Source organism: Pinus tabuliformis, chromosome 6 (genome assembly GCF_031772625.1).
Source record: "Pinus tabuliformis cultivar Carrire ecotype Pingquan chromosome 6, CPIR1, whole genome shotgun sequence".
NCBI classification, from domain to species: Eukaryota; Viridiplantae; Streptophyta; class Pinopsida; order Pinales; family Pinaceae; genus Pinus; species Pinus tabuliformis.
The window spans coordinates 2,043,108,033-2,043,133,459 of NC_142292.1; the positions used below are offsets into that span (position 1 = coordinate 2,043,108,033).

Genomic DNA, 25,427 nt, shown 5'->3' on the forward strand with positions numbered 1-25,427 from the left:
TGCAGCTAATGGAATTTAAAAAACTTTTCTTTGAGATCACTAATCACTAATCAAAATGAAAAGCTTCTAGTTCTCATTAACTAATACAAAGCAAAAGAGATTTTTCTTTTGTTGATGGCAAAGTGCATTAAACAAACTTTGAGAAATAATAACAAAAAAATGTGAAAAACTGGTTGACCCCAAACAATTGTGATCCGTGTCCGGGTAGTGAAAAGAAATCGAAACAATGTCAAGACAGGTTCAACAACAATCACTTAAATAACCAAGCAAAAGCAAGCAAAGAGGAAGGCTCAATCAAACCAATAGCAAGCATTAAACGAACCTTTGCAAACGAGTAACCAAGAAAAGCTGATCCAACAAACTTGGAATAATAAAACTAGGTACAAGACAAAAAGGCAAGATTCGCTCAACAAAACTCACAAGAGAGTGCTTCAATCTCCAGATAGTGAAAAACAAGTCATAAACCAAGTGAGAACAGTAGGGGATAGCAAGACCAACAGGTTCAGGAGGCAGAATTGAAGAAATTCAATTCTACAGGAATCAGTGCGGGTGATACACAGCAACAATGCGCTGATAAAGAACTATGCGTAGCAACAATGCGATGTCAGCGCGGAAGTACACGCCTTACCGGCGATGGTCGGTTTTACAGAACCGTCGCGACTGTTTGGTGTATTAACGCGATGATCAGGAAGTCACAAAAAGGGCTGCGCAATGACAACGCTACTGTTTAATTATAAACCGCGATGATGCTCAAAAATAGCCACAATCAAGCCAAAAACTCCCAAACCAAGACAATCAATCTTTAAACATACAAGGCACCTCCCAGACCAAACCAGGAAACCAAGAAACAGAGAACTAATCCCCAAATTTTGAAAAGAGACCAAAAACAAACTCAAGGAAAGAATGAACAAAAAAGGACAAAATCCAGCTCCAAGCTGTTCATTTCGTAAACCAAACCGGAGATTGACTGAAGTGGCATTGATCTACTTCGCTAATGCAGAGCAATAGCATTTCGAAGGCTATTTGGCCATGCTTCAGGCTCCGTCTTAAAGTTTACAAATCAAACATCAAGGTAAACTCCCCAGCGGAGTCGCCAAATTGCTGTGGAGGTAAATCCCCTCTGCGGACAGAGGCGATCCCTACTAGTCCAAATAAGGTCTAGCAACAATCAAACAACGCTAACACGCAAGTTCCTAATTGAAAATTAAAGACCGATGATGAGGGCCTACCTGGATTCCAACGCTAGTACTTGTAGAAGAGTCGTCGCTCCCGTTCCTTTGCTCCGGCTGGTCACAATCCCCACGATCCTCGTGCACAGACACCTGCACATGCAAAGAACGATACAAACACAAGCATAAAATCCAATAGATGCAACTATATATCAGTCAGAAAGGATATAACTCAATCACCATCATAAAGACAATAAGAGTGGAACCATAATGATAGTCGTCTATTATTGATAAACAAAGAAGAATACAACCATAGTTTTGACGTCAAATCCTTCTAAAGAGGGTCCAACCAACAAGTTCCTCAAGCATTCACCCTTGGAGGTAGATCTCCCAAGACAAAACTCTCTCACTCACAAGTTTACACAAGATCAAAACACTTCACAACCTTCCTTAAGCTCTCTAACAAGCCCACACTTGTCACACCAGCTACCTATCAAGCTCACACACTATTAGCAACACTCCAAACACTATGAATTCCAAAACTAGCAGCTCATAGCAATGGTGGAGGCTTAAATAGGAGAAGGAGTCTCCATGAATGGTGGGAAGATGAGCTTATCTCCAAGGAAGGTGGCTCAAATGACGAAACAAACATGCCAGAGAAGGGAGGGCAACATATACAAGGCCAACAACCAGGTCTGGAGTCATCTGGAAGGCCGGCTGTTAGAACAAACTCGCCCAGACTGGATCATCGCGGGTGCATAACTGTACTGGAGCACTGACATCGCTACTGCATAACGGAGAAAGTCATGTCAGTGCGATCAAATATAAGCAACAGTCGCGCTGTCTCATGAAATTCGACCATCGCGGGAATCACGTGTACTTCCGCGATGGCAGCGCGTTCGGTCTGTTTTGGAGCGCTCATCAGCGCGTTTATTTTTACAACAGTCGCGATGATGGAAAAACTTTGGCAAAGTGGGTCATTTGGCAACATCAGAGAGCATGAGCATGAATGATTTGGACTCATGACATAGTAGGAAGACTGGTATGAAGGCAGTGACAAATTACTGTGTAACAATAATAGAATACTAATTTTGTTTATATAATTTAGATATTTTATTAATTTGATTATTTTACTTTTATTTTTGTAATTAAATAATTCCAGAATGAAATTGTACATATTAGTTTTTAATTCTAAAATTATATTATATTAAAAGTATTTTAATGTGTGGAATTCATTTGATATGAGAAATAATAATTCATATCATTCTATATTTTGAGAGAGATTTTATATTTTAATTTGATTAAAATTTGTTTGTTAAAGTTTATTAATGTAATTGATTTTAAGGGTTTTATTTTATAGCCTCTGTTCCAATTTCTAAGATCACCAGCTCTTTTTGCCACTAAAAGACATAATAACAAATAAAATAAAAGTAAATAAAAGTAAATAAAAAATTAAAATTATAGAGCATTATAATTTGGACTCAAAGTATTATTGTTCTTATTTTTATAAGTGGGCATAAAAGCAATCTCTCTAATTACAAAACTATTATGATTACTTATGATTAGTCTCATGTTAGCCAAGCTATATGAAAGTATTTTAAAAAAGATCAACTTATGGCTTGAATGCCATGTAAAAAGTGTTGAAGACGAAGCCACCTTTAGAGGGTATCACTCCATTTTGCATCATCTTATTACACTTAGTGTATTGTGATGGAGTGTCTCAATAATAAAACCAATCTTCCTTGTTGTTTCATTTAATTTTAAGAAGTTTGTGACATAGTACCCAAGACTAACAATTATTTTAAAATATAATAAAAAATTATCATTCTTATATTTTATTGTACTGTGACATTAATTAAAGTATGCTTTGATGAAAACAAAATTCTCAAATATTCTACATAACCCTAGACATACTATTGAAAAATAACTTGGTTGTTGCCACTCTCCCCTTAAAAAATTCAATTAAAATCATCATAATGTATTTGAAAAAAATTAACCATAAATTTCATCATATTAAACCAATGGGAAAAAGAAAAATTACACTCTTTAATCTATATGTAACTATAAGGAAAAATAAAATTAAGATATTACAAATGGGTGATCAAACCTAATCTAAAAGATCAAAAGTATGTCTATATTTTAATGAGTGTAAAGAATAAAATAAAAACTTATTCTCATGAGTTCCATAGTGAAACTAAATATTAGTTAATTTCCAAAATGCCTTGGGATAAAAGAATTTGTCACCTTTATCACATTAAGATGTTTGAAGATGAAAAATGCTCTTTATCACATTAAGATGTTTGAAGATGAAAAATGATTTTCTTAGAATAACTTGCATTCTCCAATATTAGATCTCAATTTCAAAATATTTATCATGCTACCAAACTTTCCAACATTTTAACCCAATAAAATTATGATGATCTCGAATGTTTCTCTATATGCTCTCTGAGCACAAAAATAAAATTCTAAAGAATTCTAAATAATCTCTTACCTTCTTAAGGTTTGATAGACCAACTTAGTCTCAATGAACATTAATCACCATCATCCCCAAGTTGATGATTAAATGTGGTTTAATGTTTTTGATTTACTAATTAAATAGATAAATTCAATTTTTATAAGTTTGTGATTTTTATTTTTATTTTTTTTAAATCATTTGAAAATAGGGCTTTTTAAAGAACATTTTATGATGAAAATTTTAATTAATAAATGAAAATTATATTTTTTTACAAATTTTCTATCAAATTTAACAAAGTATTTTCACTTAAAATTTTTGAATTTGTCCATTTCTTAACTTATTTTGAAAGTTTTGGTGAATTGTATATATATATATATAAATATTAATAAGTGGACAAACTTAACTATTACTATTTTTTAGAAATCATTTTTAAGTGAGGAAAAGTTTGTTTTGCTTTATTATTTGATAAAATTTAAAGGATTTGGATTATTTTGAAAGGAGTCATAATTAAAAAATTTAACCCTGTACAAAAATTACTAGTGAACAAATTCTTCTGAAAATAGAAAATATAGAAAGGAAAGAATATAAAATACACAGATTTTTCTCTAGGAACCCAAAACAGAGAAAACTAGATTGATTTTCATTATATCCCTTTGAATGTTACAATACATTATATAAATGTGGAAGCATTCGTAAAACTCTCAATCCATTAACCCTAGATTAGAGCATAATCTTATCTCTTTTGACCAGATCTATAAAACCATGGGAAAAACCATTATGTGTAAACCATAACCAAAACAATGGGTAGGTCCATCCAACCATGAATGGGTCCTGCCAATTTTTTTTTCGAGGTGCTTCCCTGAACCTTGTGCAGGGGGGTTGCTGCCCCCCAAGAATCCCCTTATTGTATACCATCGCTCGAGGCTAGTCATGCAAAGAATATAACACATACCTAACAATAACCTTTAGCATTGGAAGTCTCATTTGAAAGTTTTCATTAATTAGATGGAACTATAATTGCATAGAACATTTCTAATGGATTTGGAAAAAAAAATTCAAGAAAAAATGTTGAGTTTGTACATTTATTAACTTACTCCTTTTTAATCAAAATAATATATAAAATAAGAATAAATTAAGTGGATATACTCAATTTCTATAATTAGTTCATATATATATATATATATATATATATATATATATATATATATATATATATATATATATATATATATATATATTTTTATGTAATATAAGTAAGTTAACAAGTGGACATGTAACGAACCCAACCCCTTAAATGCTTTCAATGAGATCAGTTCACAAAATTGTGTTAATCTTTATACTAGCTTTAGAAGTTTATTTTGAGCTTATGTTCCTCTTCCACTTGTTAACAAATTTCTAGCAACAATGTTTAACATTACATTGGACCATGTCATGAGGTGTTGCAAATATTCATTGATGTATAATCTACATGTTCCCATTATTTTATTAGGCTTATTGGCTTATGTACTACTTTGTTTTCATGATTTTGAATCTCATGACTTCGGGATTTTAATTTAGTTTTGAGATATCATCATAACTCTATCACATCAATGGGGCTATTGTTGATTTTATTTGTGTATCACATCAAAGAATATTATGTTGCAATGTATCACATTCGAGTAAGATTTAGTTTTCAATGAACACCTTTGACTAAACATGTTGAGGCGACAGCTCCCCTTATTTTTTCTTGATTGATTATGCATTTGTCCTGATTAAACTCACTTCACTTCTTTGTGGTATTCTCTTACTAGCTCCATCCCTTTCCTTGAGCCCTGAATATGCCCTACTCACAGTCCAATCTTCATTATAAAGCAATCATGTTGTAGGTTTAAACCCTTTTTTTGTGGACAAAATCAACTTTTCCATGAGATATATCATTGGCTTGCAGGAATCCTTATTGCATACTATTCAATTAAGCTAAGTGATGTGTCATTGGCTTGGATGGATCCTTATCACTAAAAAATCAACTAAACAAAGAAATATATCACTACCTCAAAGGAACCCCTATCACTTACAAAGATACTCAGCCAAGTGATGTTACCACTGATGTGAAGGAATCCTTCTCACATATGGATTTTCTAAGCCAAATGATGTATCTCTAGCCTGAAGGAATATTTGTCGTGTATAAATCGAATAAGTGGCTAGCCCAAAGGTTATTTGACATAGGATTTAGGAACTCGATATGCCAAAGGTTATTTGACATAGGATTTAGGAACTCATTTTAGCAACAAAAAAATCATAGTTTGGAGGGATTTTAATGGCCAATTGATTTAGTGTAGGCCCCTTGTATGGCCTATTTCAAGGATAAAAATGACCACATATAAGGCCACGCTAGCTGATGCTCACTTAGTAAAAATCCATTGAATATTATAACCTAATTCAGAGGCTACACAAACCCATTTTCAACATAAGGGAACTCATGTTGGTTAAGCTTTGGAATTGAACTATGTACCAATTTTTGAAATATCTAATGTTTTGAGTGGACATTTCACCCCTTATTAGGGACTAATAAATTTCAATACTTGAAAAGAATGTAGGAATTGAAAATATATAGGTAAAGGAGAGGATTATTATTGATGATATCGTTAACAAGTTGGAGGGGGAGTCAAACCATGAATATATATATATATATATATATATATATATATATATATATATAAGTAAAGTGCCAAGTTTAATAAGTTTGTTGTTAGGTACAAAGAAAAAAAAGAAGATGTAAATTAGTAGCAAGGGGATTGTATAAACGAAGAAATAATTTAGGAAATAACAATGTGTTTAGCCTATAAATTAAGAATTAGTTTAAATATGCATGATGAAAATATATTTGGAATTAATTAAAATTAAATGATATAAGAGGGAAGAAATGAATTAATTTATGGGAAAGTAAGAAATTGATTTTGGATGATGATGAAAGAAACATTATGAATGATGCAGGAGCATCAACACTAGGAAAATCATTTTTCCTAGACCCAAAAGGAGGGGGGTCACAAAAGTCTTCCAAGGGGCATCGTTCCCTCATATGTAATTCTAAAACATTGTAATAATTGGAAATAGGGGTTTTTTTATGTAATTACATTTGTCCATATTCTAGAAGAATTTGGGACAACTTAGCTTGTAGTTTGTTTTGATGAACTGGTCTTATGTCCAAGTGGGCCTTTTTAAATGTAACAAGTGTCTAGATGAGGTGATAGGTATTTTTTTGGAATAATAATAAATGTCGAAATAGTCTGGTATGTTAGAAGATATTATGTCCAATGTAAATATCTATGAAAAAATTAAAAAGTAGTTGGGTTGTTAAATAGAGGGTTGAAGTTTAGAGAGTCTCGGGGGAGATCTAAGAACAAAGAGCTTAAGAGCATAATTTGAGTACCTTGGGAAGGACAACTCCGTAGAGAGTTATATAAACTTGTAAATATCTCTTATTTAAGTAATGGAAATCTTCTTTTTGGGCTGAGAATAACTGGTTTGCCATAGGGCAGTAAATGCGCGGGGGTTGTATATGCCCACCATTGCATTTAAGCAAGTAGATTATCCAACGATGGCCATATACAACCCCCAAGCATTTACTGCCCATTGGTAGGCCAGTTATTTGTTTCCTTCTTTTTAAACGTGCATGTGTATCTGCATATATGCATTTATTTCACATAAACCCTTGTTTAGCGAGGGAGTGTTGACAAGGTGGTTCTTGCCTACTACAAGAACATTTTCTCCACATGTGTTTCAAGTTATACTGAGGGTAATTTCTAGGGGAGTCATACTGATTTTGTGCCTTGGGTAATTGATCCTTATGCCTGTGATTTATGTAAATACCATGATTATATGATCCCTATAAAGAGTGTGAGTGTTAGGATTGAAGTTGAGGTAGTACAATGATCTATGGAGCGATTCGAGGGCAAGCCACTAGAGTTATTTCAGACAAGGGGGTCAATATCAGCCTGAACCCTTCGTATCATAGGTTTCCAAAGCCCAATCAGAGACTATCACACATCGACCCTAGTCATTGTGTTCATAAAGCGTGTAATACCTATTAGTGTGGGATAGGTTTGTTGAAAGCTATCTGGTTTAACAATAATGATGACCTTCATAGACCAAGAGATGGTATATTTCGCTACACGTCGGGAACGATTTAATTACCAGAACATAGTGATGAGAGGGTTTATCATTTCCCTCGATCGAAGCCCATCGATTCCCTTACGAGTCAAGCATTGGAACCACGACAAAATGTTGTGGTAAATTGTAGACCATTGATCCCTTCTGCTGATGTCACAACGATTGACCCCTACAAACCATTGATCTCCTCCAGTTAATATCCATTGTTGATTATTGGGGTCGGAATCTCAAACAGGAACCTAGAGTGTGGATGCCCCCCTCTTGCAAACGTCACATGGGGGAGGCCCCCAAAATTTACTGGGACCACTGATCTCTTGCGAAGTGCAACCATTAGATCATGAGTTCCTTGTTGATAGAAAGTTATTGGCCACCACCAGAGCACTTCGCAGGGGTCTAGCCAAGCACATGCCATGGGGTCTAGCCAAGCATATGCCATGTATGCCTCAACAATGAAAGTGGTTGTGAAACATTATGGCATATTTTATTATGTCGTACCGAGTATTGGACAAGGAAGACCTAGTGTGCGAGATCAAAATAACCCCCCCTCCATCATAGATTGTGGATAATTGATTGTGATCATTGAAAATTGAGAATCAAAGGGAAAGAGAGTAACCCAAAGCTTGGGTGGGCTGTGTCAATGAAGATCATGGAAAAAATGGAATGTATATCGAGGGCTTTTAGTGAGAGAAGAGGGAATAAATAATGTTGAATCATTGGGGGGAGAGATTAAGATAGGGTTATAGGGAGGTAAAAATAGAGATTTTATCTAAACAAAAATGTTAGAGAATTGAATATAAGTTGACATCAAACAAGAGACCTAGTGATTAAGGCACTTAATGAGTGGCCTTCAAGATTGGATGAGTTTATAGACATCTTCCCTATTAAGTGTTTTTCAATTTTTAGGGCTTCATGAATGAGGTGGGAGTTGTAGAAGGGTGTTAAGGAAAGAATTCTAATTTGATTGAAGCAAATCAGGTGGTTATAATTAAAAAGTGATCAACAATAATGGATTTAGAGATGTTTTGTGGGTAGTGTCAGTGATATATTCTTTGAGATGGGATTTAAATGATCTACTAGTTTGGCCAATATGTGATTTACCACAAGCGTAAGGAATTAGGTAAAATATGGGGCCAATAATTGGGTTAGACTTATCCTTAGCAATTTTAAATAATTATTTGAGAATTTTATAAGGTTTAGATAAAGGAACTTAGTTATATAAGTCTGTAATAACCTAGATTCCAATAATAAGACCCTAAAAGAGCTTGCCTTCTAATTTTAAAGAGAGATAATACCAAGCCATCAACTTTTACTTACTAACAAAAAGGAAGTCATATCCACCCTAACCTAACATAGAATCCACTTATTTCCAATTCAAGTTTATATTGAACCAATAAAATGGTACTTGAACTTGAAATCTCATCCAAAACATAATGAGATAATCTATTCATTAATTAATACAAAAAGGGGCGTTCATTAAATTTTTCACATCTGCTGTGTATAAAATTTTCCCCACCTTGTTCACATCTACCGTGTATAAAATTTTCCCCACCTTGTTCACACATGCATTGTTATACACTAGTGAACGATCCCGAGATTCTACAATCCTTGTTTCCACTTTAACATGGTTTCCGTCGTTAAAAAATCAACTTTAAAAGGAGTTCTTAAAGACATACATATCCTTTAATTCCCATTTAAATGGCCTCCTTTCCTTGGATACTAAGATTCATAAGTGCTCCCCAACTTAACTCTTTTAAGCCATGATTCTAATTAGTGGAATGTATAACCTTAAAAGAGAGGAAAAGTTTTAGAATTCCTAATTTGACTTCAAAGAAAATGTCCACCTTAGTCATGGAAGATAACTTAAAACATAATGACTTCTAGTCATTATAATAAAATAATTATATTTTTTTAATTGATAAGTAAAAATCATATATATTTTTATTAATTTAATTTAGAAGTTTTAATTAATTATTATTATATATATAAATATAATAAGAGTAAGTTAATAAGTGAATAAATTTAATTATTTTTGTGAATTTATATTTTAAATAGGAGAAAATTGTTTTCTTGACTTGTGATTGTATAAAATTTAAATAATTTTGGCTATTTTAAGACATGTCATAATTGTTGTTTATGGAGCATATAATAGACTATGACATGTTGTTTTGTTAAGTCACTCAGTGGTGAAAAGATTATATGTTTGAAACGGTGAGGGTAAAAATCTAACTATATTAAGGGTTGTTGTGGTCAGGCCAAGTGCGATCCTCTAGTGATTTTGATACCTTAGATACCTCTGGGACACTACTGCTCAAGCCACTAGTTAGGAATGCCAATCATCCAACTATACTAAGGGTTGTTGTGGTTAGGCCAAGTGCGATCCTCTAGTGATTTTGATAGCTTAGATACCCCTAGGACATGACTACTCAAGCCACAAGTTAAGAATGCCAACCATCTCGACACGCATTACGTAACAAGCAAACAAAAAAATGTCATAACCTTTAAACATAAATTTTCATTAATCATGTGAAATTATAACTTTCTAAAAAAAAATAGTTGAATTTGGAGAAGATTTTTTATCAAAAATTAGATCTATTCATTTATTAAATTACCCCTTTAAGATAAAATAACAAATATATTAAGAGTAAGTTAATAAATAAACAAACTCAATATTTCTTGTGAATTCAGTTTTTATATAATAAAAATAAGCTAATTTTTCTTTATGATAAGATATTTTATTTTACTTTTAATTTATATATATATGGATATGTAAAAGAATAACTTAATAAACAAACTCATTTTTTTATATAATAAGAATGACTTAATAACTAGACAAACAAACCAAAAAAGAATGACTTAATAACTAGACAAACAAACCAAAAAAAATTATAACTTGATTTTTTTTGTAAATCCAATTATTTTTTATTTATTTATTATTTTTTAAAATAAAATAATCTATTTTTAAAATTAACTATAACATCTATGATTTTATTTTTTTCCAAAATATATAACATCTATTATTATTTTTTTTTCAAAATTTACATCCATGCTAATATGAAATTTTAATTTTACCACAATAAAATAAAGTCATTATAAATATATAAATTAATCCTTTACTACTATCAAAGTTTTAATTTTACCCCAATAAAATAAAATCATTATAAATATATAAACCAATCCTTTTTTTTTTTTCTCAGTAAAACTATGCTACTAAATTATATTATATACAAAGAAACATTACAGACAGAGAAACATGTTGCCCAAGGCCGACTGTGGCACTGTGGGCTTCCTTCCAGGGGCGACCTTTCCTTCCGATTTGCAGCCAGTACATCAAAACACATGATAGTTTTCATTCCAGACCTTGAACACCCACGCAGGGGCTATGAAGCCAAAAATTACCCTCGCAGGGGCGACCAACTGACTGAAACAAAGCGTGCAGAAACCTGGACCCGGACCTAAAAAACTCAGACATAAACATGTGACTAATCCCATACTCAGACACAGATATCAGACGAGACAGAGGACTTAAACATAACCTGAACAAAAAGATGGTTGACGCAGCCTGCTGCTGAGTGCTACTCCTCAGGCTTCTCCTCAACGATTGGAACCCATCCATACTCCTCAGAGACGCCTTCCCCTTCTTCCTCTGCGGCTTTCCTGGAGGACGACGCTTCCGGCTTCTGAGATTGGGCGGGAGCCTGCTCTGGAGCTCCTCCCGGTCCCTCCTCATCAATTGCCTGATGCTCTGAGAGTGGCGGTGCCCCGCTGCCCTCCCCATCTTCATAGTCCTTGTTTTCCTTAACGAAGAGGACGGAGAGGTGAGCACTAATGCTTCCCAGAGTAAAGACAGCGGTGCCAAATGCTGGAAGGGAGGGTGGTTCTGAATTGGGGCTGCCCGCATCCATGAATTGGGAAGCCTGCATGTGGGGTGCCCCGGCTCTTCTATGACAGTAGCAGCAGCAGCAATGGTGGTGGGTGTCTGCTGCTGGATGGCGTGAGGAGCTCCCTCGACCCGAGCCTCGTCTACATGGCATCCTCTCCCTTGGCTTGACCATTTTGGTTGAAGAGCTGACGGCGAAAAACAGAGATTCTGTTGCTGGAAGCTCTTGCTTGAGTCTCCTCCCAACGCAACATAGTAATCCTTCCTCGTCTCTTGGCAATAATACCATACAACCCGCACCTCGGAGGACAGGCGCGAAGAATTCCTTGGCTGCCACAACGCCTGTAGCATCCACAGCGTCGTCCAGAAGAAAGAAATTGCCCAAACCAGCCTGCGCAGCGAGCCTCTCACTCTGAGAATGGTTCGCCCCCCTGCCCATCTCAGATATAACCCATTCGACATTCTCTTGAGCCTTGAGCGCCATAAATGCGCTCTGAAACCGCACCAGTTCACCTTAGGATTCATTGATAACGCGGAGCAGATGCCTCGGTATTTAATACCTCGGCGGCGTTCTGAATGTCCTTCCTGATATTCTCACAAGGTGGCACATGTTGGCCATGTGGCCTCCTTACCTCTGCCGCGTGAACACCCGCATCCGGGGTATATAAACCAATCCTTTACTACTATCAAAGTATTTGATTTACTAAGAATTTCTCAACATTTCAAAACTTCTAAATTCAATCTATATCCTCATTCATTGCATATAATTTTTCTTAATAAGAATTGATTGAGATTCATTTATGAAATGATAAGTTGAAATGAGTGTATATTCTTGTCTTATCTCTTGCTTCAAAATTATTGCGTGTGGATGCCATGGTCCCCTTATATAAAGGAAGGGACAACCATTAATTTCAGTGTAGTAAATCGCATTATTTAAGCCACGTGCGTAGTCACAATTTGAGATCCATGCATAGAACTATAATTTGATTATGATATGTTTAATGTTATAGGTAAATATAAGAATTTACATATATATATTTTTAAATTTAAAAGGTTTAGATAGTGATATAATGATATAATATTATTTATTTATTTTACTAGAACGGTTAATATATTTATAGATTAAGGGTTGGGTTGTAGCCTAATCAACTGATATTAAAGGAGATTTCGCATCGGCGAATGAAGTTCACAAAGTGGTGTCTTAAGACACAAAAGAGTGCGAATTGCGATCCCCGAGCAATCGCATCGGAGAAGAGCTATCGACGGTATCAGAACAATGCCTAATTCTTTTAGCGATGTGATCAGACTCCAATAGTTAAGGCCGCTAAATACTTACCAGGGCTTTTAAATTTGGATGTATAAAAATAACACATAAAGCCTTCCTTCGGTGCTAAATCCTTATAAACCATTATAAAAGAAATGTCCGCAAAACAACCTTTTTGCCTTAGTATGAACTTAACACACTTTGCGAGGATCCACCTTTATCGCAATCGGGAGTCGGCACCTCCACGGCTCACTTTACGACACTCCTCCTCCGCATCTAATATGCGATTGAGCTGTTGGAATTCAAACTTATTAGGCTCGCCCACACAACACCGTCGGGTCCGCACCCATCGACCCTTCGCAAAATCTCGTGACTCTACCAAACTCCGATCCCCGATCGGCCAACTTGTATGTTGAACCTCGAACGTTGATCTACTCTTGTTAGATCCGACAGTTCTCATATACTTCGGGTTGATAACATACCCGTGGGTTAACCGCCCGATAAAGCGGTTTCCCCACACTCTGCCGCTGTTACGTGTCCTCCATTTAGTGGAATCAGAACCAATCTCACGATACCACTTACCACTGTTGATGCCGCCCGAAATACCACTCATGGTTAAAAACCACTTTTTCTCTGCGTTAACTTCTGCGCTCTTTCACAAGCGATGACCTTTGATCTGGTCCATCAGGCGGTTCCGATAGTTCTAGTAGATTCCTCTGTTATTGAATCTAGACCGTTGATCAATGAGATCCAACAGTTGCTTGGGGCAATTTTTTCTTGGTGCAGCGCTGTTGGTCTATGGAATGGCGGTCCACACATGCTCATCTGAGTTTTTTTTTAGGAACCCCTGCGTCAAACAACATCCCTCGTTGGCTTTGATATCTGCCTCCTTGTTTGAGCTGCAGAGGATGTGAAAGAAGGAGGGAGAGGTGAAAAACCCAGCAAGCCTCGCAACCTTTGGAGAGTATTGTTGAGAGCCAGGTTGCTAAGATGCTCTTCTGAGTTTAACGTCTTTATCAAGAGCTCTGAGTCTCTGAAGACCTGAAGAGCTGTGTGTCCATGCTCCTGTGCGATCTGGCAGCGTTTAAGAAGCCCGAGAAGTCCGACATGATTGTTTGTGCTCTGTCCTAGTCCCTAGCTGTAGCTATCTATATGGGAACCGTCCTAGGAGTAGACCACTACACCTGCACTAGAGATCCCTGGATTGCCTTTAGAGGCACCATCGAAGAAAACGATTACCTTTCCCTGCTTCCTCCACCAGGTTTGGAAGTCTGCATCTGGTGTTCTGATGCGCCAAGCAGGGTTGAATGTGGACCGAGCATGTACTTTCTTGCTAACTCGAATGAGGAGGGTTCCCAGCCAGCTTCATTCTTCAGTTGTGAGGGTATTGTCTAACTTGCTAGAGTAGTTCCCTAGAGCTTCCATCAAGGATGCCTTAGCTATGGCTGCCACATATGAGGGGGAGGATGTTACATTGTTGAATATCTAGTTATTTCGGGCGAGCCAGAGCTTCCAGCAAATGAACTTGGGAATGGAGTGCTAGATCCGATTCCACAGAGATTGGGCGCTGAGAGCCTTAGGGTACCTAGTAGTCCAGGTGGAGAAGAGTTCCATGACTATGCACTGGAGAGGGGCGGGTGCATCCAGACCATGAAGGACAAGAGCCCATACCGATTGTGCAAAGGCGCAACTTACGAAGAGGTGATCCGCGTTTTTGGATGTCGATCTACACAAGATGCATCAATGCCGCCCTATAATGCCTCTGTGTGCAATATTTTCACCTATCAACACTTTCCTGTGGATAAGTAACCAAGTGAAAAAATTCACCTTGGGTATATTGTATGCATCCCATGTGTGTTGCCAGATGGAGGGATTGAGAACTTGATTTTGCGTGGGTTGCAAGGCTGCAAAGCCAAGCGCAAGGGTGTAGACCCCTGTCTTCCCCCATCTCCAGAGATCCGGTGTATGTGGGGTTAACTGGTGCTGAGCTGTTCAGCTTATCCAAGAGAAGGTGCTTTTGGTGAAGTAAATGATTTGGCAGGTTGGGGAAGACCCAGTATTCCCAGTTCCCTTGGCTGTCCCAAGCAGAAATGTTGACTAGACTGTGTAATCCGTGTTGGGAGAGCCAGTCATGGAGATCAACTAACTCCACTATTTGATCAAGGGGGGAGTTGCCCATGATTTTATCTTGCCATATCATGATATTTACTCCGCTTCTAGGCACCTTGTAAAGCGGTTTTGGAAGGTGGCAAGCCCTTTTCTGCAAAGGTTCCAAAGCGGCATGCCTTTGGGGACTCTGTCCGCTTGGAGATTTCTCAAAGGGACTCCTTTGAAGTATTTATTTTGGAGTAGTTGGCTGACTGGGTGATGTTTATTGGAGTAGAGCTGCCAAAGGATTTTGCCACCTAAGGCAATGTTGGCCAGGGCAAGGTCTCTAATCTGGATACCTCCTTCCAGATTTGGCCTTTTCACTTTGTCCCAACTTACTAGGTGAAATTTCTTCTCGTTTCCTTTGCCTCCCTGCCATAGGAATTTTCTGAGAAACTGTGAAATTTGATCTGTGATTGTCTTTGGTGCCAGGAGAAAGGAGGCTTGATAGATAGGGAGAGAGGAAAGGACAGACTTTATGAGGATTAGCTTGCCAACGTAGTTCAGCCACTGCCCACCCCAAGCAGTTATCATGGTTTTGATCTTGCTGATGGCTTCATTCAAGAGTGAGGCTCAATTAGCCCCCAGAGTTAGAGGCAGTCCCAAGTAATTGATTTTGTCCCAGGAGGCATAGCCCGAAAAGTCCAGAATTCTAGCAATTCGGAGTGTGGTTTTCTCCTCTGTATTCCAATTGTACACTACAATTTTTCTTTTATTAATAAGTGCTCCTGAAATGGTATTGAAGCTATGCAAGGTCCCATTAAATTTCTTTGATATTCAAGTGGAAGCTCCACCCAACAGAAGAGAATCATCTGCGAATAAGGCATGGTTGATTAGTTATAATCCAGTCGTCGATTAGATGCCCGAGAGAGTACCTTCATTTCTTTCCATTATCAGTTTCCTGCTCAAGGTGTCTGCCATTATTATGTACAGAAAGGGAGATAGCGGGCATCCTTGCCTTATCCCCCTTGAAGCTTGGAAATAAGAGGTAGGTCGGCCATTAACCAGCGGGGCGATCCATGGTTTGTCAGTACAGGCCTTGATCAGGTTCACAAAAGCTGGGCTGAATCCAAAGGAGAGTAGAACTTTGTAAAGGAATGAAAGCTTTACCCTATCAAAGGCATTGGTCATATCCAACTTGATCAACATCCCTTGTTCCTTCCTCTAATGGCTGGAATGCATGGATTCTTGAACTAGTATCACATTATCCAAAATATGTCTTCTTGCTACGAACCCTCCTTGATTGGGAGAAATGATCTTACTTAGCAGGGGTTTAATTCTGTTTGCGAGCAATTTAGCTAGAATTTTGTAAGAGACATTACATAGCGAAATGGGTCTGAATCTGTCAAAGGTAGCCAGATTCACTTCTTTGGGGATTAGGGCGAGGAAGGTGGATTTGGTGCTGCCTCCCACTTTAGCCTTTTCTGAAAAGCCTTTGCCATTCTTAGTAGTTCAGATTTGATGATTTTCCAACAAGCTCTGTAGAAGTGTGCTGAGAAACCATTTGGGCCTGGGGCTTTGTCAAGCTCCATGTCCCAAATTACATTACTTATTTCTTCTTCAGTGAAGGGGTTCATAAGATTTGAGTTATTCTCCTCATTAACCAAGGGAGGGATCTGGGAGAGGAAGTCATTGGAAATCACCTCGTCTCCTGTTCCATCCTCTATGTATAACCGCTGAAAGTGAGCTTCAACAACTTCTTTAACTTGGGAAAAACCTTTGGTGACTGTCCCATCTGTTGAGGTGATTTCTGAGATGTGATTCCGGGAGAGGTGTGCTCTGAACTACCTGTGGAAGAAGGTTGTGTTTCAGTCACCCGCTTTCAACCATAGGCTTCGGGACTTGAGCCTCCAAAATTATTCTTCTTTTCTGAAAGAGCTGAAAGAAGCAAGTTGGGCTACTTGTTCCTTCTCCAATTCATGTGTGGTTATGTCTTTGTCCACCATCTCCCACTGTAAATATGCTACCTGTTGGACAATTTCTTTTCTGTGTGTGGTGAAGGTATTGGGGGTGTTTTGACCCACTCTTTCAGAGCTGCTTTGGTTGCTTTTATTTTTTTCTCCCAAACATAGTTGGGTGACCCGGTGACGATGATAGACCAAGCCTTGTCAATGAATTCCATAAACCCTTCCTGCTCTATCCACAAAGTGCTGAAGCGGAACTGTATAGGCCCGAGGTTTTCTTCCTCATCCAGTTGTAAGAGGATGGATTTATGGTCCGAGGTGAGCTTTGGTAGGATTCTCGATGATATTATTCTCTTATCCATCAAAAGAGTACTCTGCACTAGGAATCTGTCGAGCTTGGCTGAGATGTGGGCTGCCCCTGTTCTGTTGTCGGTCCAAGTGTATCTCCCCTTCTTGGGTTTTAGATCAAGAAGATCTTGCTGCTGAATTATGTCCTCCACGAGGGGTAGCAATGGATCTATGATATTGTTACCCCCTTTTTTTTTCTTTTGGGTCAAGAACTATGTTTAGATCTCCTGCTATTACAATGTTCATTGGAGAATAACTGTCTACAAAATCAATAAGTGTTTGCCAACACTCTTTTTTCTCAAGGTAAAGAACAAGAACATAAAGATTAAAAAGGGCAAGGGTGAGCTTACTTGCTTTATGTTTAAGCTCAGTGTAAATCCAATGTTGAGTCTCGAAGGAATTCTCCAGCTAGAAAAATTCCTCCATCCAGACCGTGGCAAGTCCTCCTGAGGTTCCCCTTGCACTTACGGCCCTCCCAGCTTTGGTATTCCAGTTCATTCTACTTAAATCAAGAATGGCTTCCCCTTTTATTTTTGTGTCTTGGAGCATGAGGATCTCTGGGGTTTCTATTTTCATGAGATCTTTAACAGCTGCAGCCTTCATGTGGTTCCCCAAGCCTCTACAGTTCCAAAAGACTACACGCATTATTTATTTGGGGTAGTGGAGGAGAGGCCTCCCTTTGGTGATCGTGTTATGGTATTTCGGCTTATGGATATTTCTAGAGTGGACTGACTTCCTTTCATTTTTTGCCTCTCTGTTTCTTCCTCTCTTGCTTCCTTGAGGGATTTCCTCCCTGCCCGCTTCGAGGGTCTTTCAAATGTCTCCTCTTCCGATGAGCCTGTCAATTCCAAGGGTTTCTTTCTTATCATGTCTGCATAAGAGGATGGCGGAGAACCTTTTCCTGGGGAGTCATTTTGAGCAGGGGAAGCCCCTGCATTTCCTTCCTCGATTAATGAGGGGTTTGTCTGCTATTCTACATCACTTTCCATAACAGGGGTTTCTTCCTGCGTGTTGAGAGCTACGAAGGGATTTGGGAGGGTCTGTTCTAGGGGGCACTGTCCCTTCTAGCTGTAGCTCTGTGGACATCACAATAGTTCTCACTTGTGCCCCTTTCCCTCTCGGTTTGTTGTGCTGCTTTGTTGAGGTCGTCTTCTGCACCGTTGTCCATTGGTCTCCCTTCGTTTTCTTTGCTTCTTCTTCTATTTTATTTCTACAGTTTCTTGCAAAGTGCCCATATCCATGGCAATCCCTGCACTTGAAAGGCAATTGCTCGTAGTCTAGTTCTTTCACATGAGGCCAATATGTCGCTGTTAGTTTTATGGCCTCTGGAAGCCCAACTTCCAGATCAACCTCGACACAAATTCTGGCAGAGGAGTATTTTCCCTTCCTGTCTGCTTTGTCAATGTATTTTCCAAGGGTGTTTCCGATGGTTTCTAAAGTCTTCGGACTCCAATAGTGCAAGGGTAAATGAGGAAGGCGCACCCAGACAAGAACAACAGAGGTCACATTTTGGGCTGGATCAAAGTCCAGCGTCCATTTGTTCAGGTACAGACCCTGGGGACCCATGAAGTATGGCCCGTTTCTAAAGATGAGGTTCCTATCTTCAATGTAGTAAAAAATGAAAATGAAATAACCCTTACAGACGAAGTGGCATTTTATTCCTTCTGAAACCAGTGGTCTCAAGTTGCGTTGCACCCACAATTCGATGGCTCTTGGTGATGGCCATAACCCAATGAATTGGCTGATAAGTCCTCTTTCTGTCGTATTTAGGGCAGAATGATAGGGTTCTTTAGCTGGAAGAGCGACGGTCGGATTGTTTCCATCTTCTTGACGAACTTCTGCTGGGAGGCTGAAATTGGGCGCTTGCTGCATTCGCCCACCAGCTGCTTGAAGGCCAGGAGTTCAGAGGGGAGGGAGGAAGGAGGCTCAGAGCCTCCCTTTGGAGCCATGGCTGTGAGGAGGGTTTGCAGGAGGGCACTCGCAGAGGTAGCAACAACGTGCAAGTTTTTTAATATTATTTTAGATTTATTTTAATTTTTAGATTTATTAAGTGTTAATTGTTGAGAGATCAAATATTGTTTTAGTTTAAAAAAAGTTTGCATTTCAAGAAATTTAATCTTTTTTATAGATTCAAAATTAATATGGATTTAAGCTGGTTTGATTATTAATTATTAATTATAATTATAATTATAAATATAATTATTAATTTTATGTTTTTTATTTTGTTTTATTATTTTTATTTTTATTTTTATTTTATTTTGACCAAGTCAAATGTTAAATATTACGTCTCTGCCATACCAAGATCAAATATTTACATAGGAGTTAAGTTTACTTATGAACCTCAAATATAAAGATTTTTTTTAATAAAAAGTGGATCACCTGAGAGGAAATCTTGGATAAAATATAATATTATAGTATTATATTTTACCCAATATTTATTACTACTCCCACCCAGTAAAAAGTGGCTAGGGGTGGGGGAATTACTAATTAAAATGTAATATTATTACATTTTACTCAATATTTCCTCTCACTCCTACTAATTTTATAGTTGAGTGTTTACTTTTAAACTTCAAATATAAAGAAAATTTACAATAAAAAGTGGACCAATTGAGGGGTAATCTTGGGTAAAATATAATATTATTATAATATTATAATATTATAATATTATATTTTACCCAATATTTTTAGCAAGCTAGTAAAAAGTGGATGGAGATATGCATAAATATTAGATAAAATGTAATAATTACAATTTACCTAATATTTCACCCACCTCCTTTCCTCACTTGTCTCACTTTCATACTTAAACTTATTCATTTCTAAATTTACCATCCTACATCTATCCAAGGTTTATTTTTATAGCACATTATTACACATAAATTAAGAAAGTATATTATAAATATTATATTAAAGTGATTATCAAAGAGGTCATTAGAATGAATAAACAACTATTGTTATGTACTTTGTGCAACCCTGGTTAACCTTACACCTTTAAAAACACCTTCATGAATCACTAAAGCTTCTAGGCATATACACACATTATGTATTCATCCATTCAACCATAGAAATAAAACATACAAAAAAACATAAGGCCATCAAACATATCTATACAAATGCTAAGTGCGGACATATCCATAAAAACATTTTAACTTTACAGACTACATGGATTCAACTCCGTCATTTCCTTCAACAAGTTATGTATCTAAATATAACATCAAACTAAGATGGATCTAGGCTAGTTTAATTTCCCCCTTAAATAAATTATATTCCACATGAATACCATGGGTAAATACCATAGATTCTTAATACCATGGGGAATTTTTATTTTTATTAATTTTTATAGAGTTATTTTTATTTTATTTTCACCTAGTTAAAATGTTTACATTATATTACGTTACATTAAGTTACACATCTCTAGCATATTTTATTTTTTCTGAGCATTAAAATAACAAAAAATAAATACTATATTATATGTTAAATCCACTTAACATTGTTTGATAAAACCAATATTGAATTTATATTTTGTTTATATATAATAATAATTATTATTACACGGTAAGGCCTTTCTCTCTAGAAAGAACTCCCCTCCCAGACCATCTGTATCGTTATGAACCATTAATTTTAGTGTTAGATGATTGAAAGAGAGTCTGCCTTCAGATTGAAAATAGTTAGTCCGTTACAATTCCTAACCATAGTTAGTCTGTTACAATTCCAAACAATATTTTATACCAAGTTTTTCCTTATCGCGTTCATTTTAACAGGATCAGGAATAACGACTGGACCCCCTCAGCCCGATGGCAAATAGGTGTCGCAATAGCGATGAAGCACCAGCCACAATGAAGGCCTTGAGGTGGGGATGATTGCTCGTCTCTTTGTGAAAGCCATGCCCACCCTCGGTAAAACTTTGAACCAGCTTTCCAATGGCCAAACCCCTGGCTTACAAGCTTCTTTACGACACCACTAAATGCTTCAAGGATATTCTCGAGGAGGGCTTCCGGTGGACGAAGGCAACTTAGTCCTCAAGTCACTGGACCCCCTCGGCACGATGGCAAATAGGTGCTGCAAGAAATAGCAATGAAGCATGAGCCACAATGAAGGCCTTGAAGTGGGGATGATCGCTGGTCTCTTTGTGAAAGCCATTGCCGCGCTTGGTAAAACTCTGAACCAGCTTTCTGATGGCCGAACCCTTGGCTTACAAGCTTCTTTATGACACCACTAAATGCTTCAAGGATATTCTTGAGGAGGGCTTCCGCTGGACGGAGGCAACTTAGACAGATGGCAAATAGGTGCTGCAAGAAATAGCGATGAAGCAGGAAGCACAAACCACAATTAAGGCCTTGAAATGGGGATGATTGCTCGTCTCTTTGTGAAAGCCATGTCCGCCCTCGGTAAAATTCTGAACCAGCTTTCTAATGGCCGAACCCTGGCTTACAAGCTTCTTTACGGTACTACTAAATGTTTCAAGGATATTCTTGAGGAGGGCTTCCTGTGGACCAAGGTAGCTTAATCCTCAATGGCAAAGCAAGCAAATTGGTATTTTTAGAGGCTTTAATCAAAATTGAGGGCTTTTATGTTAAACCCCACTCTTTCCTGCAAACCATAACTTAAAATTTATACTTTTATGTAGGGTTATTGCCGCTGTTGGGCATTGAACTATTTGTCCAACCCCGAACGCTATTTTCTAGAGATTATTTCATCTCCACTTGGGGCGGTTTCAAGCTACGAGAACGTTGGATGAGTCGATGTTCTCACATGCATTTGCAATTCTATACCTCTCGTAAGATTTGTCCTATAAGTGTACCTAATTTTTTATTTTGAAGCCCATAACACATAAAAATGTGGTCAGGGTTTAAACGAATGCATTTTTAGTAGGTAAGTTTGGATGGAATAGAAAATACCTTCTACATCTCTGGGTGGCATGAATGCATATGTTTGGTAAGCCAATCTTTAAAGTTTTAAACAAAAACCAAAAAAGAAAAAAGAGATTGAAGGGCTTTCCATCCTCTAAAACTCTGTGACTAGTTTTAGTTTGTGGGAGCTCTATTTTTTCTTCTTCTAATTCCATTGTACATTGTTTTTACTTGTTTTTCTAATTCCAATGTGCATCTCTCTATCTGCTAAAGAGTAACTATGTTTATAACATGTCATGGTTGGAGCTAATTAATGTATTTGATATGATTTCATTTTACCAAGTGGCAAGTCATGGTCAAATTATTTACACGCTGTCAGTTAATTCAGTGGGAGAAACCATCAGGTTGAAATCTGTGTTGGTCAAATTATTTACATGCTGTCAGTTAATTCAGTAGCTAATTAATGTATTTGATATGATTTCATTTTACCAAGTGGCAAGTCATGGTCAAATTATTTACACGCTGTCAGTTAATTCAGTGGAGAAACCATCAGATTGAAATCTGTGTTGGTCCAATTATTTACACGCTTTCAGTTAATTCAGTGGAGAAACCATCAGATTGAAATCTGTGTAAAAAAGAAAAAAGAGGAAAGAGATTGAAGGGCTTTCCATCCTCTAAAACTCTGTGACTGGTTTTAGTTTGTGGGAGCTCCCAACCCATCATGTCAAGATTTCCCTCTGTTCAATGTTTGGACAGTAAATGTGTTTCTACATTATTTAAATGATAGAGAAATGGCTATGATATACTGGTTGCTTGAGACAGCTCTTGCCCTCCAAACCATGGAAATCCAAATACCACAGTGCAAGGTGAGGGAGGAAGAAAAGTACAAGCAGTTTTTAGCAGAACTGGAGGGTTTGAAAGGAGCAGAATCTAGAGCAGAACTTGAGGATTTGAAAGGAGCAGAATCTAGAGCAGAAATACGCGTCATTGAAGGAAACCGTGTTGTTGAAATTGGGAGGTGACAAGACTTTCCAGAAATTCGAATCTCATGAACGGTATTGATTTTATTTGCGTTAAAGAGCATGATAGTGGAGCCTCTCCTCGAAGATGTTTTACATTGGACAGTTTGCTATTGGTATTGTTATTTATTATCGTTTTACTATATTTGTAATAATGTGTTTTCTAGTTTAACCATATTTGTAATAATGTGTTAACCTATTTTATTTATAGTTCAAGGAAGTTCAACTCCATGTCAACCACTATTATTAGTATTTTTGGTTTAGATATGGTAAAAGTCAGTTTTGTAATTTTTTCCAGCAATAATTTATATTCAATTAATATTTAATTAGTTGTTTTTTAATTGTGTTTTTAATGATATTTATGAACTCTTTACGGTCTTCAACAGATAACTATTTTCCCAAGTCTATTTTAAGCCATTGGAAGCAAATAACTATTTTCCTAAGTCTATTTTAAACCATTGGAAGCAAGCACACTGACAGTAAAAATACTCTCGACTTACATAAACATTTCTTTAGGTAGAAAGAGAAGGCAACAAAGTAGAAGAGATAAGATGTTTAGAAATCTTACGCCACGGTGGATTGGAGTCGATGCAGTAATCCAGCCCATGTAGTTGTTGTTTTGGACGATGGCTGATATCTTCAAGCTTCGGTGCAGCCATGGTCTAATTTTATTGCTTCTGTGGATTGGAGTCGATGCAGTTATCCAGCCCATTTAGTTGTTGTTTTGGACGATGGCTGATATCTTCAAGCTTCGGTGCAGCCATGGTCTAATTTTATTGCTTCTGTTGCTTGTGTAGTTCTATGTACTGTGTGTTGTCTAATTGACAGAGCAAGGTTGAAATCAGGGTACAATAAGTGAGTGGGGCAGAGCATGTGAGTTTAATTGGATGCTAGTCTCCTGTGCACTGTTGAAGGGTTTATTCAGGGGTTCACAGCTTTGCTCCCCAATCATAAAATCTTTAAAATTCCCGAGAGGGTGTGAATGAAGCCATATGAAAATTTAGGATGCTTTTAATGGCATATCGATCTCTCTCATAGTGCAGTGGCTTAACAAAAGGACCACTGTAAGTTAAATAAACAACTTTAGAAAAAAACCATCATCAACAATTTTTTTTTTCTTGGTTGAGTATCTTGATTTTTGTGTGAAAAGCAAATAGCCGGATTTTGAAACTGGGTATTTGAGATTATTGAAGTGATTATTCGCAGAGGATAAAAGTTTGAGTATCATGCAAGCATTTATTGAAGTGATTATACGCAGAGGATAAAAGTTTGAGTATCATGCAAGCATCTTCCGCACTGGGATGTGAAGATTCGAAATATTTTTATAACGAAGATAAATCTATATAATAATTATATTTTTCCTTCACACACAGTTTTTAACTTCAACATAGGTCTTATGATTTGTAAGTCTCAAGGAAGCATTATTGCAGTAAGATTTCATTGTAACACGGTCATTGCCTTTTCTTGATCTTTATTGCCTTATGGCGTTTCCATTGCAATAGTTATATAGATTTTTAATTAGGGCCGACATTGACATTAGATTAAATTTGTTAAATGTTAAACATTTTTGCTTGACATCTACCTCATTGCCTTTTCTTGATCTTTATTGCCTTATGGCGTTTCCATTGCAATAGTTATATAGATTTTTAATTAGGGCCGACATTGACATTAGATTAAATTTGTTAAATGTTAAACATTTTTGCTTGACATCTACCTCATACTGGGCTCTAGAGTGTCTCTCGGGAGTGTTGATAAGGCGGTCCTCGCCTACTACAAGAACATTTTCTCTACATGCGTTTCCTGTTATACTGAGGGTAAGTTCTAAGGGAGTCATACTAATTTTGTGCCTCGGGTAATTGATCTTTGTGCCCGTGATTTGTGTAAATACCATGATTGTATGATCCCTATAAAGAGTGTGAGTGTTAGGATTGAAGTTGAGGAAGTATAATGATCTATGGAGCGATTCGAAGGAGAGCCACTAGAGTTATTTTAGAGAAGGGGGTCAATATCAACCTAAACCCTTCGTATCACAGGTTTCCAAAACCAAATCAAAGACTATCACACATAGACTCTAGAGATTGTGTCAATAAAGCATGTAATACCTATTAGTGTGGGAGGGGTTTGTTGAGAGCTATGGGGTTTAACAACAAGGACGACCTTAATAGACCAAGAGCTGGTATATTTCGCTACATGTCAAGAATGATTTAATTACCATAGCAAGGTGATGTGAGGGTTTATCATTGCCCT

At 37.1% G+C, this 25,427-nt stretch overlaps 1 protein-coding gene and 1 long non-coding RNA gene across 2 annotated transcripts; one reads left to right on the forward strand and one right to left on the reverse strand.

Annotated features, from left to right (window-relative positions):
- Nucleotides 1-18,292: 18,292 nt before the first annotated feature.
- LOC149267451 (uncharacterized) lies at nt 18,293-19,186 on the reverse strand. Its single transcript, XM_089411824.1, has one exon. It carries the CDS (start codon nt 19,184-19,186, stop codon nt 18,293-18,295), a length of 894 nt encoding a protein of 297 aa, XP_089267950.1.
- A 1,883-nt stretch (nt 19,187-21,069) lies between these two features.
- On the forward strand, nt 21,070-22,395 carry LOC149267452 (uncharacterized). Its single transcript, XR_016253103.1, has 2 exons — nt 21,070-21,809; nt 21,939-22,395. It is a non-coding gene; the product is annotated as an uncharacterized LOC149267452 (long non-coding RNA).
- Nucleotides 22,396-25,427: the final 3,032 nt, after the last annotated feature.

Bases quoted from the DNA above. Each gene is read 5' to 3' on its own strand.
- LOC149267451 (XM_089411824.1), bottom strand. From the start codon at position 19,186: ATGCAGCAAGCGCCCAATTTCAGCCTCCCAGCAGAAGTTCGTCAAGAA.